General features: G+C 40.7%; 1 protein-coding gene across 1 annotated transcript in view; it reads left to right on the top strand.

Moving 5' to 3' along the window:
- LOC149949412 (acetylcholinesterase-like) overlaps nucleotides 1-14,705 on the top strand; it is a 100,395-nt gene that overhangs the window by 32,278 nt on the left and 53,412 nt on the right. The window contains exon 2 of the mRNA XM_090167749.1: nucleotides 12,546-14,283. Coding sequence (XP_090023875.1) covers nucleotides 12,596-14,283 — 1,688 coding nt within the window. The 5' untranslated portion in view covers nucleotides 12,546-12,595. The remainder of the gene's footprint in view (nucleotides 1-12,545; nucleotides 14,284-14,705) is intronic.

Here is a 14,705-nt window from a genome sequence, read left to right as displayed (position 1 = left end):
ACCTCACAGCTTGTGGCACCTGGGATGAGCTTCCTGGATATGTCACTCGTACTTTAAAAGGCGCTGAAGCGATAAATAAAAAAGGTGGTACAAATTTATTGCGCATGCGCCGCGAATACGAAATATGACCTTTGGCTATGACATAATCCAAATCGCACCTGTTTCTTTAGACGTATACGTTTTTTGTTTGTACCACCAATGCAAAGTTCACCGTTTGGTGGCGCGTTTTGACGGCCGCGAATTCCGACGAGTGACATATCCAGGAAGCATAGCTTCTTTATTAATCCAAGGTGGCACTGGGTGAAAACTCGTTTGTAAGTTATCTTCCCACCATACCAGCTCTTCGGCTTTCCCTTTCCCCTTAAATTAAAAACTTGCTGAGGTTAAAAGTAATAATTTAGTTTTTCACTCGAAGATCTATTTGGTCCGAGTTTCGCGTCTTTTTGTTCGCTCGAAGACCTATCGGTACGAGCTATTAGTAAGTTTTTAAATTTGTTTAGGGTTTAGCTTTATTATCCCTATTCATAATGGACTAATCTACTTATTCACTAATTATATAATCCTTTAAAAGTAATAGTAAGTGTAGGGAGCTGTTGGCTCAAGTCGCATCACTCTCCTACGCAATATAATCCGGTCACCGGTACTTAGCTTCACAAGTCACAAGGTGGGGTGGCGGAGTAGTTAGTACTTTCGCCTCGCAGGTAGAGGAGCCGGGTTCGATTCCAGCTTGTGGCACTGGGTGAAAACTGGGAACAACTCCTTCTACGTTGAGTTTGCAAGTTCTCTCATCACTGGTTAAAGGGGTTTTCCCCCGAGCTCTTCGGTTTCCCCATTCCATAAAAACTTGTCGAGGTTAACGGTAATAGAAAGTGTAGGGAGCTTTTGTCTCACGTGGCATGAAGGGCTGCCCACCAACCTTCTACGCATTGTAACCCGGTCAGCTGAAATAAAGGCTTTAAAAGTCGCTCGATGAATTAGGCCTAAGGTGGTGCCTTGGGTATTAGCGTCGCTGATTATTATTATTTAAAAGGGTGATAATTTTGCAAGTGTGGTATTATGGACTCTATATGGAGGCACTTTACACAAGAAGTATTCTTTGAAGACATACATGTATTTAAAATTTTTATGCCTAGTTCACACGGGAAATATTTTGTGGTGCTGATTGATCTGAAGGAAATGCGATAATACAGAAAGCATAAAGGAAATTATACCTGTGTGAACCAGGTTTTAACATTAGTGCTTCCAATGGCCAACTGATTGGGTTATACAAACGTTATCAGTTAGTCTTATAGGATTAATCTTTTATATTTATCTCACCCAGAAATCCGATTTCAAATTGTATCCCATGTTAAAATTGAAAATAAACAGTCTAAATTAAAATTTCGAAAGGAATTAAATCGACGGATATGTCTATCTGCCGGTTTGTGATGATATTAGTTACGGGCTTAAGCTATAGTTGGATAACTCGGTTCACATGACGCAATTGTTATCTGAGAATTGTTTGGAAGCACTATCTAACAATGTTGATGAATTTTATCATCCTTCTCACAGTCCATAGGTGGTTTCTTCTAACTTAACTTGATGAATCATTTGCCGTCTCCGAGACGGTAATGGAAAACCATTCTTTGAAATAACTTATCTGCAGAGTGTGACCGACGATTAAGCAAAAATCGACCGACTCCATCTTACAATATGGCTGCTTTTTTTGTCATCTGATAATTACTAGATCAGTTCTGCGAAATCAATCTAATCTATCTGATCTTTTAAAAAGTTTAAAATTTAAAAAGTGGTTAGCAAAGAATCTATTAACTTCTTTTTATTTTATAATTTCTTTTCTTTAGGCCTATCTATAAATTATCGTGGCCTTCTTGTTTACTGTTTTTTTTTAACTCACTTCTACAATGAATCCGCAGCTCTCCCACTAATGAGAGGGAATGAATTCGTCCATAGGTTTGACTGCAAAATCTCAAGAACAAGTTGGGCAGTCGTAGTGAATTTATGGAAAGGCCTATTGCGTGATTCTCCGCAGACCTAAAATTTTGGTAAGGTTACTGACTACGAAATAAATTTACAATGGGTGGAATCAGAAGAAAATAGGGGAAGTACGTATCTGTAGCTTTGAGCCATAGAAGTCGTCGTGTGACCCACGAAAATGCCTTTTTACGCATAATAAACCAAACTGAAAAAGTAGTTCCACTTTTGTTTTGATTCAACTCGGCTATAAACGACGAAAGCAAATACGCCTTAGCTCAATTAGCAGAGAATGAGAAGGACATTATGTTACAATTGTTCTATTTAAGAAAAATTGATTTTTTAAACGATGTATTCATCCGCGATTTCCCGCCAAACCGTTTTGGCGCGAAAATTCGTGAAAAGTGACGCCTTTCTAAAGCTGACTAGAAGCGTACTTCCCCCTATTTTCTTCTGGTGGAATCTAGTATGTTTTCGATTGTAGACCATTGGATCGAAATCCCATTCGTCCGAATGTACCATTCAACCGAATTCCAATCGACCGAAAACCGCGTTTTGCGCGGTTTTCATTCAATATACCGTTAGTGATACATATTTAGATATCGTAGGTTAGTGACGATAGTATATCTAATTTGGACTAAACTATGTCTTAAATATTTATTATTTCGTACCGACGTGTATTTTTAGACCTTTTTCCCTTGAAATTTTATATTTTCCGGGTTTAATTTTGGAAAATAACCTTGATAAGACCCGACGTGAAATAGTTGCCTACCATATCTAACCTAACCCAACCTAACCTAACCTAACCTAACCTAACCTAACCCAACCCAACCCAACCTGAACTAACCTAACCTAACCCAACCCAACCCAACCCAACCTGAACCAACCTGAACTAACCTAACCTAACCTAACCCAACCTGAACTAACCTAACCTAACCTAACCCAACCTGAACTAACATACCCGAAGTGAAAATGAACCAGATTTAAATTTCCCATTGAACTGAATCCCGCCATGTTGGGCTATAAACGAAAATACTTTTCGGTTCAATGGGATTCGGTCAAACGGGATTCGGTCCAATAGTATACAACCGACCCGAGGTGTAACACACCGATTTGATTCATGTAACTTGAAAAAAAAAAGGTACCTACCCCCTTAAAAAATTTAAATTTTTCAAAATGCTAAATATAGAAAATGTATATAATAATGAAAAAGTTTGAAATTGATTAAAATTTTTACAGGGGGTACCCTTAAAATTGGTCAGATTCCCATGTTATATTCAATAGGAAAATTTCCATTTTGTGTTTTCAAAAACATTTTTGGTTGCCATGGCAAAACGGTTACCTATGGAGACATTTCCCTTTAGGGTGTTTCAAGTAACATGAAGGTCTACCAAACCCCCTCGGGTCGTCTCCTTGTAAGTGTACCGCCTGCTAGCCTATTGTAGAACGGTCACATCGAAAGAACATTCGACAGAGCCCGAGGCTGAGGATAAAGGCATCTTATTACATCAAAGGGCTTAAAATACGAGCCGAATTTCGGGGGTCCTAGATCGTTAAAATTCCCCGTAGAGGGGGGGGGTAGACCTCCCCCCCTCTGCCAGTACAGCCGACTTTGTATGGTCCGAAAAGCACCGAAAATTAAAGGGTGCACCATCGTTATAGACTCTTCCATAGCCCAAGCGATCCTCGGTAGACAACGCGCGGCTATGAGGGGCAAAGGGTCAAGTTAGCGTGGTCGCCAGTAAGGGCTGCCTTAGCCAGAGCTGTGGAGCGAACGCGTAATCAGCCTCTGTAAAGGTTAAACTACCCGTAAAGAAAGAAAATTGGAGAAGGAACCCGGCTTGATAATGTAATAACTCATTTCACAGCTTACGTCTTCATAGGCGCTTATAATTAGGCCTTTTCAGCCTCGGGGTCTGTTGGACCGTCAGCCTTTCAAAACGTTAAACTGTCAAACTACGAAACTGCTACGAAACTTAACGCCTGGTTAATTTTTAACACTCATTTCTTTTAATTATTATTAAAAAAGACTAAAACGTAATTTTGTCTTTTAGGGCTTGGTGTGGTAAATTTTCCGTTAGTGAAATTACTTGACGTAAAATTAAGTTTGCGGTATTAAAATATTACTTGAAGGTAACATTTTTATGACAATTTTTGTTTCAGGGTAGGGGTTTTCGTAAAGTTTTGTTATTTTTATGGCCAGCCATTGATGTTTAATTGCCCGTGGAATGGTTGGCTACAATAGAAGTGTAATAACCGGAGGAGGCAGATGGGGCAATTTTCCTCCCAAATATTTAGGGGGTAACTAACTTAAATGCCCCCTCCAACTTTTTGGTCGGTTACAAACTACAAATTGACTAATTAAAAGTATTAGAGGCTAAATTGAGAGAATATTAACCTACACTCTTAAAAATATTGGGTTGTTTTTGACCCAAAATGGGTCGTTTTTTTACCCATTGTTGGGTCAGTATTTAACCAAACAAAATATTGGGTTGTTTTAGTTTTCACCCAAAAAGGATAATTTTCATAACGCTATTTTGGGTTAAATTTATAATCTACTCAAATATGGGTTGATCATTAGCTCAAAATATGGTTAATATATGACTGAAGTTTGGGTTATAATTTAACAATTAATTGGGTTGTTTTTTTTAACCTATTGTTGGGTCAGTATTTAACCAAACAAAATATTGGATGGTTTTCGTTTTCACCCAAAATGGGTTATTTTAATAACGATATTTTGGGTTAAATTTATAAGTTACCCAAAATATGGTTAATATATGACTCAATTTTGGGTTGTAAATTAACAATTAATTTGTTTTTATCGTAGGGCCTTGGCAATTTGCAATAAATTTAAACATGGGAGCTCATTATGTTCTTCCGCTGAAATATCAACACAACATAAAAAAATACATTTCAAATATTGGAAAAATTTTAGTTATAAATAGTAAATTAAATTAAAAATATTCTGTATACCTTTAGAATCAAAAATTAAGAATCCTTTCAGGCACTCATGGAAACGATGCAAGAATGGCGCAAATTATTTAATTTTCCAGTCTTCCAAAGACTACCAGTTCGATGGACACATTTTCGATGCTCATATCGTCTTTGGCGCGCGGGAACTTTAAATTTGATAGTATGACCCAATTTGGGGTTGCTATTATATTATCTTAAAAACAATCTAATTTTGTTTAACCCAAATTTGGCGTTTTAAGATTTTCAACTACATTTGGGTTATTTATGACTTAAAAAGTAGTTAAAAATGAAATAACCAAAATCATTTAACCCAACGTTTTTAAGAGTGGGTATACGGTCCCTAATTTCTTAAGAAAACATTGGTTTCGTATAATGATATATTTGAAATTATCTGAAATTTTTGTGTTAAAGGTCAATTTAAATCCATCTATTAATTTTCGATATACAAAAGATACTAAATCTTTTCCGTTATTTGCTTTTTTAAAAACGATTTACTGATCACCATCATTGAATGTGTTTAGTGTAAGAACTGTTCAGTAGCGCATAAATGTAACGTTTGTAATATTCCAGTACCGAATCATTTTGTAATAATTTGCTCAAAGGAGAAATTTTAAAATCTCAAAAATCGTTTCAATTTAATTCACGCAGGGAAAACCTCGTTTTAAGGCGAGCAAAAATCTATTTCGGTTTGGCATATCAAGTCGAAAGTGCACCTGCGAACGTCGCCAACCGAACAAAGTAACGAAACGTCTTCATCGTCGGATAATTAATCTCTACGCCTAATTAAGCTTAACATGAGAGATCAGAATTTCATAACGCCTTTAAAACTCAATAATAAAGAAAGATGAAGGAGGGGGTTTACTGTCTGTGGGGGGAGGGGGGATATATAATTTATTCATCGCGAACGATAGAGACAGTTGGCCAGGATGAGAAGTTCAAAGAGGGAAGCCGGCGATGGGGAAGTTCAAAGGGGGAAGCCGACAAAGTAGGGGCAAAGAACATCTGCTCGGACCTGACTAAAAAGGATTAAGCTGGTATTCGGACAAGGGGCATTACGACGCCGACTTCACCCGCCCCGCGACCCTGGCCGAAAAGTAGCGGGTGAAATTGGAAGGGTAAAGGTTGATTGTTAAGAGAACCGCCGCCCTTTGCAGACGACGCGATTCAATTCTTTTGTCTTCGAGGCTCGGCTTCTACGTCAGACGCCACGGGCCTCAATTTTCGGCGATGCTTACGTTCCCCCATGATCTTTGAAAGCTTTTATTGTCTTTATTTTTGGAATGTTAGCGTTCCGAAAATCCGCCAGAAAAACGTCGAATTTTAACGCCTTTTTCCAACCCCTCCGAAACAAAACAAAAGGTTTTGTTTGGCGCCCAGCCGACGCCAAAATCCCTAATAACGTTCTACTTTTGGGTGATCTACGGAAGAGGGGGGTCTGCGGAATATTCATAGAAGGGTTGCGGAAATTTGACCATTATTGCCGTTGGGCTAAATCGATGAAGTACATCCATTGGAAATCCATAAATTGGACGTAAAACGAATTATTCGATTAAATCGACATTCACAAGTGGCTTTCCAAAACGGAATCCAACTCCTACAGTTATATGTGCTTATGATTTTATTGGAATTACCCAATTCGAGTCTTCGTCCATTTTTCTATCGTGAAGATTTTCGTTCGATCATTCCCAGATACGTAGTTCGAAATGGAATATTTCGAGTTGTTAAATATCTTACCAATTTGGAAAAGACATTTTACCTGAGAGAAAAGACTTTATTCCTGTGTTTGCGGTTATTTCTGTCACCCGGTTTTTCAACAGAAAATTGGTTTCGATAATTTTCAATTCAATAGGTAATTAAATTTCTAAAATGAGTAAATTTAACAAAAAATATGAAAGTTAATTTAGCAGAAAATATGAAAGTTAATTTAGCTAAAAATATTTAAGTAAATTTAGCAAAAATATTAAAGTTAATTTAGCTAAAAATATTAATGAAAATTTAGCAAAAAATATTGAAGTAAATTTCGCAAAAATATTAAAGAAAGTTCTCAAAAATAAAACCATCATAAATTAAAAAGGGTAACATTTAAGTAAATTTCCAAAATAAAGTAGGATAGATTTGTTGAAATATTTTTAGACGTTTGAGCTTTTGAAGGAATAGCAGATTATTCTGCAGATCCTATTTTTGTTAAGGGGACGCATTTTGAACTATTAGTTCTATTGTACTGAGGTATATTAAAAATGATGACGAGATATGTTAAATATTGCTACATTTTGAAACCATATAAAAAATTAAATAAGCCCTCGATTAAAATTCGCCTCGCACAAATTTAAAATCGAAACTTCCAAAGCAGCTTAAAACCTTTCTAGAATTACAGGCGCAAATTTGATACGTATCACCATTGTTATTGAAGTTTAATGATCACTATTTTAATATCTATTTAAGATAACTGATTAATTATTTTAACATTTGAGAGAAAACATGTTTCTCAAAATGTACCATAAATTTGATACTGGTATCGACTTTCAAAGTATTTAAATAGTTTACCCAAATACTTATTATTTTAGGTACTTTTTCAAGGTCAATTAAAAATTTATTTTAACTGTGCTGATGATGATACAAAAATGATTTAGCAATTTACGACATAAACGGTGTTATGTGTGAGCTTGGATGGGCGTTTCAGCCATATTTACCTACAATTATCTTCATAACCATTAGCGATATCAAAACTCAGTAAGCATGTTTTTTACAACCAGACCTCGTTATTACAAAATGTAAGAGCGATTAACAATTCGAGCTATAGAACTCTAGATAAACAGGCGCGAATTCTTCACGTTTTTTTAAATTTAACAATCATGTAGATGTCGTATTATATGATTTTGGGATTCCCTGCCGTTTGGTGTTTTATAGAATAATTATTTTTTGGAGATAAGACTACTATATGTGTTCTAAAATTGGTTTTGATTAACCCTTTAGTTATTGTTTTAATAAATATTAAACTTTTCTAACCAATTCAATAACGTATATTTTTTAAATTTTTAGTTCAATTTTTTGAGATTGGCGTAAGATAAATGGATGGAGTTTGTATTATTTTGTAAAATAGTTTATAAATTGAAATCAGTTTGAGATCACATTTCCAATTTATACCCTAAATTATTTTATAAAAATTATTTAAAATTATTTATTTTGAGATCGTATTGCTGAGTGAAGTGAATATATAAGATGAACCTGAAAATGAATCAGATACATTTTGAGATCGTATTGCTGAGTGAAGTGAATATATAAGATGAACCTGATAATTAATCGGATACATTTTGAGATCAGATAGCAGGAGAACGAAGTAAAAGAGATTAACCTTATCCGACTAACTTCAGATTCCGACCTAAATAACCAAATCAGTTGATCGTTGGAAGCGCTAGTCTGCTCGCTATAACAAGAATGCGTCTACAATCGTAGTCGTTTTCTATCGAAGCGTACGTTTACAAAACATGCAAACGCGAAATCCAAACAAAGTGTCGTATCAACGACAGCGTACCTTACTTACATCTTGTTCGCGTCTTCGGGCAAGGAGCGATAAAGGCGAAATTACGTAAACCAACACTAAGCATATGGTCCGTTTTAAGATCTCTCCCTTTTAAGAGGATATTTGTTTATTTCCAAACGGAAAGAGGTTATTTTACCCTGCCCGAGCGCGTGTGTAGTGCCGACTGCACCGTGTATCTCAATCATTAATGAAGTACCTCCGAGAGCTGTCGACACTAGATTTTCAACGTAAACACAACGGATCGTTAGTCAATTTAGAATGGGCCGAACGGGCATTGCACGCTCGAAGACCACCGCGGATTTTTTTCTCCAATGGCTGCTGGAGACAAACCAAAAACATCGTTTTCTTAGAAACTAGTCGAAGACGTTTTAGCGGAAGGCTCTAGAGCGTTGCCAATTTAACTTGACGAAATGAGCTTCAAGCGCCGTGCAAGGCAGCGCGTTTCCCTGTTCTAACGCCAACTGCTGAACCTCTCCGCTACGAAGAGCCAGACTTTCGTATTAGTGCGACGGGGCTTAAGGGCTGTAATTAAAGTTATTTCGAAAGAAAACATCCCGTATTGGAAATTAGAAAACAAAGACCAAATGTTTGTATTTGTAAAGTAATTAGGGCTAATAGGTCAACGGATGAAAGATGCTGAGTTCAGAGACCTTTGCGATTGACGGTTTTGTAACGAAGCGATTAACCACTTCCGGAACGTGACCTCCGAAAAATAAGCCTCCATCGGTCGCTATTTATAGTTGATTACCATGGTAACTATCGAACCTAATTTTTCGGAGCTCCAGCAGGAAGTAGGTAAACGCTATTGAAACTAGAGTGTTAATGAAAACGTTGCTTGGAACTAATTTTAGAACACATATCAAGTTTTATCTCCAAAAATTAATTATTCTATAAAACACCAAACAGCAGGGAATCCCAAAATCATATAACATGATTTCTCATTGAGGGGAAGCATTGTGAAATTTAAAAAAACGCGAAGAATTTGCGCCTGTTTATCTAGAGTTCTATATATAGCTCGAATTGTTAAACACTCTTAGATTTTGAAATCACGAGGTCTTGTTCTGAAAATGCTGCTTATCGAATTTTGATATCGCTTCAGATTTAGCATTCCCAAGAAAGTGTTTTCTTTCACAAGTCTGTAATCGGTGTGCAAGCTTTAACGGTATTACAATGATTGCCTAACGGATTACAGATTTTGCACTTGTAGTACAAGCTTTAGCTTACTCAAGTGATTTCGTAGCTAATTACAGTTTAGCATTAGTAAAAGCTGCATTCACTTTCATATGCCTGTAATGGCTGTACAAGAAGGTAGCTTTGACTGTACTCAAGTGATTCCATAACTGATTACACTTCAGCATTAGTAAAAGCTGCATTCACTTTCATATGCCTGTAATGGGTGTACAAGAAGGTAGCTTTGACGGTACTCAAGTGATTTCATAACTGATTACACTTCAGCATTAGTAAAAGCTGAATTCACTTTCATATGCCTGTAATGGGTGTACAAGAAGGTAGCATTGACGGTACTCAAGTGATTCCATAACTGATTACACTTCAGCATTAGTAAAAGCTGCATTCACTTTCATATGCCTGTAATGGGTGTACAAGAAGGTAGCTTCGACGGTACTCAAGTGATTTCATAACTGATTACAGTTTAGCATTAGTAAAAGCTGAATTCACTTTCATATGCCTGTAATGGGTGTACAAGTAGGTAGCTTTGACTGTACTCAAGTGATTTCATAACTGATTTAGCCGCGGATTTAGCATTACCAAGATTGTATTTACTTACACATGTCTGTAATTGGAGTGCAAACTTTGACTGTACTTAAGTTTTTACGTAACAGATTACCAATTTAGCATTACCAATGGTTGCACTATAGCTTTAAACACACCTGTAATCGTCGTACTCAATTGACCACCATGGCCGGATTAAGACTTTATGGGGCCCTAGGCCCAAGTTAATTTTGGCGCTTCCTCAATTTATAATTGAGAAATGGAAGGAAAATTCATTTTACTGCCAGATTTAGTATGTCGTCAGAGGCTAGACGGCAGTCCGTCAGAGAATGTGACAATCAAACGTTTTTGGTTCATAGGGGTGGACGCATTTACTAAAATGACTCCGGAAAATATTTGGTGAAAAACAAATGATTAAAGTGTTGTACTTTTATTTTTTTCGAACCCTCTTGGTGCCCCTTGTAGGCTTGGTGCCCTAGGCCCAGGCCTATTTGGGATGTTGGTTAATCCGGCCCTGTTGACCACGTAAATAGGAAGTGACTAGCTCCTCTAGTTCGACACAGTGATCAGATAATCCAAATCGAGCCATAAATATGGCTTACAAATTAACCGACTCAATCGATAAAAAACCGCGTTTATTTCTTCGTTATAAATAAGACAATACTAGGGAATATTCGAGCGTACAGTCCAAACAACAATCAAAGAAAAAAGAACAGGGCGAGAAAACTGCTTCGAAGTTTCCCGGGCGAAACGGTTCGCTTTTTATGGCGGCTCATAAAGAATCCGAGACAACGGGGCAAATGCTCGGCCGCGAATATAATACAATTCCCACCAGAGAGCGGACTACGCTTCGGAAAAGTGTATAGCCCGCCTACCGACTTTATACATTCAGCCACAGCGGCAATCCGACCTACAGTCTTTACCATTTAGGCAACGTTAGAGCAATACGGAGCTCTAGATTCGGAGCGGATGTATCCGGGGTAATGGTCAACCGTATCCAGGTGCGCCCTCGTACCTGGGCCGTTTATATTCCCAGGATGGACGTTAAAAGAAGCGCGAAGGGTCTGTTTCTCTCGGTAGGCGGCGCTCCCGCGGGATCATTTTTTTATCGCGCTCCTTTAACGGACAACGACGGAGGTTGGTGGCCGAGAGATCCCAGAGTCTCGAGGATCTTAGTTTTAATTACATTGACTGCGCCGTTCTCGGCTCAGCAATGGCTTCAATGCCGCCGAACGACATCCAAAAAGAAAGGCAAAGTCGAGGAGTGATTGCGCGATAAATTCGCTAAAACTATATTGTCTCTGAGACTATAGCTGACTGTTTAGGTCGATGGTAGGGTCGCGGTAAAGTTTGCCTCTTTCGCTCGGAGTGACTAAAGCCAGGGTCTATCGCGTACCTTTTGTTTAGATACTGAATCTTTGTGGGGGGGGAGGGGGGACAGCTCGAAGGGAGTTATGTTTAGTTTCTCTCTTAAACCTTATTGCGCAGTTTTCCCTTTTGTTGGACGGCCGCTTCAAGTTCTTGGCTTTTACGATTTGAGTTGCTTTTCGCCCTCCTCCCAGAGAGTGCAGCCACGGAAACAATGGAACCGGGGGGCTCTCTAGGACCATTACGAGTCGCGGGTTATATTTTTCTTAGCCAATGGCTTTCGTTATTGTACATTGTAAGAGCGAGGGTTTCAAGTTGATTTTCTGTCGTGACCCGGCGAAGGAGAGAGTAGCTTTTCACAAATTAAGGCCAAAATCCAAATAGGAATTGTGTACTTTCAAGAATGTATTTATTTATATTTAGGGAGAATGACTATATTAAGACAATTATTAGAGTTACTCGCAATAGTTGATTTTATAAAATACAAAGTGGTCTTGCCCAACTTGTTAAAATGTTGCTCTAACGTCACGAGACACAGCTTTATTAGTATATTCTTCACACGCGCGATTTGCACGCGCGCTAGAAATAGCTCTATTCTTCTGGCGACTGTAGCGCGCGCTCGTAGACTTGTAAAAGTAAGAGACTGTGACGTAAGAGCAACATTTAAACAAGAAGACCACTTTCCTTGATAAAAATCACAATTGACCTGACAAAATCAAATCAGTACGACATCTCGTTGGTTCCCTAAGACTGACATTTCCCGAAGCGATTGAAGCGCACTCTGGTGACATTTTTCCTTCCCCCCTTTCGTGCCAGGGGTAAAATGATGTCCGCGGATCGTCTCAACACAGTAATTTTTCCTAATTATAAATAAATACATTCCGTACTTTTATTGTGATTGAAATACTAATAATCAGTGATTTTAAGTAGGACTCATGTGTGTATTTTGATTCTTTCGTAGGCCGTGGGCTAAGTGTGGAATCTGGCCAGGGGAGAAGCTGCACCGTCGTCATGAAAGCGGCCGGGCTCTGCTGCCGGACCAGCCCGCCGTGGCCGTCAGCGCCCCACTCGGCCGCCCGGGTCGGATGGCTGCGCCACCTCTTCCCGCTGCCGACGTCGCTCTCTTCCTCGACACCCTTCTTCTCCGGCTCCTCTCAATCCGTGGCCAGCGTGAGTCGGGCCCTCGTCTTCCTCGCGCTCGCCGTGGCCTCGTGCGCCGCCACGCGCTCTTCCTCCTCGACGCACCACCACCGGCCCGAGTACGAGGACCCGCTGGTGGTCCGGACTTCTAAAGGTTTCGTACGCGGCATCACGCAGCGCACTCCGACGGGGAAGTTAGCGGACGTCTACTGGGGGATCCCGTACGCCACGCCTCCTTTGGGCCCGTACCGGTTCCGGCACCCGAAACCCATCGACCCTTGGTCGGAGATCTTCAACGCGACGGAGCGGCCGTGCTCCTGCTACCAGATCATCGACACCTTCTTCGGCAACAATTTCGCCGGTTCCAAAATGTGGAACGCCAACACGCCTCTCAGCGAAGACTGCCTTCATCTCAACATCTGGGTGCCTCGGCCCCGCCCCAAGAACGCCGCCGTCATGGTCTGGATTTTCGGCGGTGGCTTCTACAGCGGCACCCCGACCCTGGACTTGTACGACGGGCGGGTGCTGGCGTCCGAAATGAACGTGATCCTCATTTCCATCAACTACCGAGTGGCCTCGCTCGGGTTCCTCTTCTTCGACCGACCGGACGCCCCGGGCAACGCCGGCATGTTCGACCAGTTGATGGCCCTCGAATGGATTCGCGACAACATCGCCTACTTTGGCGGAAACCCCCGCAACGTCACCCTCTTCGGCGAGAGCGCCGGATCCGTCGCCGTCTCGCTGCACCTGCTGTCGCCCTTATCGCGGGACCTCTTCAGCCAGGCCATCCTGGAGAGCGGCGGCCCGACAGCGCCCTGGGCCATCCTCAGCCACGAAGAGACATTCTTGCGCGGGCTGCACTTGGCCGAGGCGGTAGGCTGCCCCCACGACGAGAACGACATGGACGCCGTCATGAACTGCCTTCGGCACGTCGACCCGATGAAGATCGTGCAGAACGAGTGGGGCAACTTCGGGGTGGTGGAGTTCCCTTTCGTGCCGGTGGTGGACGGAGCCTTCCTGGACGAGCCTCCCAGCGTCTCGCTCGAGACCCGCAACTTCAAGAAGACCAAAATTCTGCTGGGAAGCAACACGGAGGAGGGGCACTTCTTCATCATCTACCACCTGACCAATTTGTTCAAGTTGCGAGAAGACGTGTACATCAGCCGCAAAGACTTTATCACGTCCGTCAAAGAGTTGAACCCCTACGTGGGAGAGGTGGCGCAGGAGGCCATCATCTTCGAGTACACGGACTGGCTCGACCCGGAAGATCCGATCAAGAACCGCGACGCCATCGACAAGATCGTCGGCGACTACCACTTCACCTGCGGCGTCAACGAGTTGGCCTACCGCTACGCCCAAACGGGGAACGACGTCTTCATGTACTACTTCACGCACCGGGCGTCCGTCTCTCCCTGGCCCCGATGGATGGGCACCATTCACGCCGACGAAATCGCCATGATCTTCGGCGAGCCATTTTACCCCGAGAAGGGATACCGACCCGATGAGATCGAGCTCAGCAGGAGGATGATGACGTACTGGTCCAACTTTGCCAAAACGGGGTGAGTACGCGCCGCATCCAACATCTAATAGAACTACACGGATTAGCCATTAGAGACCAGTGTTTAAGTACGCGAAGTAGCGCCAGATGGCACCGACAGTCTAAAAACTAGAAATTTTAAATAGGTGTTTCTATAAAATACGGGAGGCCACGTGTAAATATTTATCTACGTTACTAGCTACAGTTATTGAAGATAAAGAGCACGCGCTGAAGTCGATAAAAATTTTGAAATTTGAAGTCCAAGTGCGAAATGCGCGTGCTAATAAAGTACTAAAAAACTTAAGCTCGTGACGCAAAACATTATCACATGACCTCCTGTATTTTATAGAAACACATATTATTCGCCTTTCTTTTTATGCCCAATTTGTTTCTGAGTTAAACTTTTGTTTATACTTATTAGCAGGAATCCATACCTCTATTGGG

Source organism: Leiobunum rupestre, chromosome 3, assembly GCF_980474605.1.
Source record: "Leiobunum rupestre chromosome 3, qqLeiRupe1.1.hap1, whole genome shotgun sequence".
Taxonomy (NCBI): domain Eukaryota; kingdom Metazoa; phylum Arthropoda; class Arachnida; order Opiliones; family Sclerosomatidae; genus Leiobunum; species Leiobunum rupestre.
The sequence above is the reverse complement of the archived record's forward strand: the minus strand, read 5'-3'. Positions and strand labels throughout refer to the sequence as shown.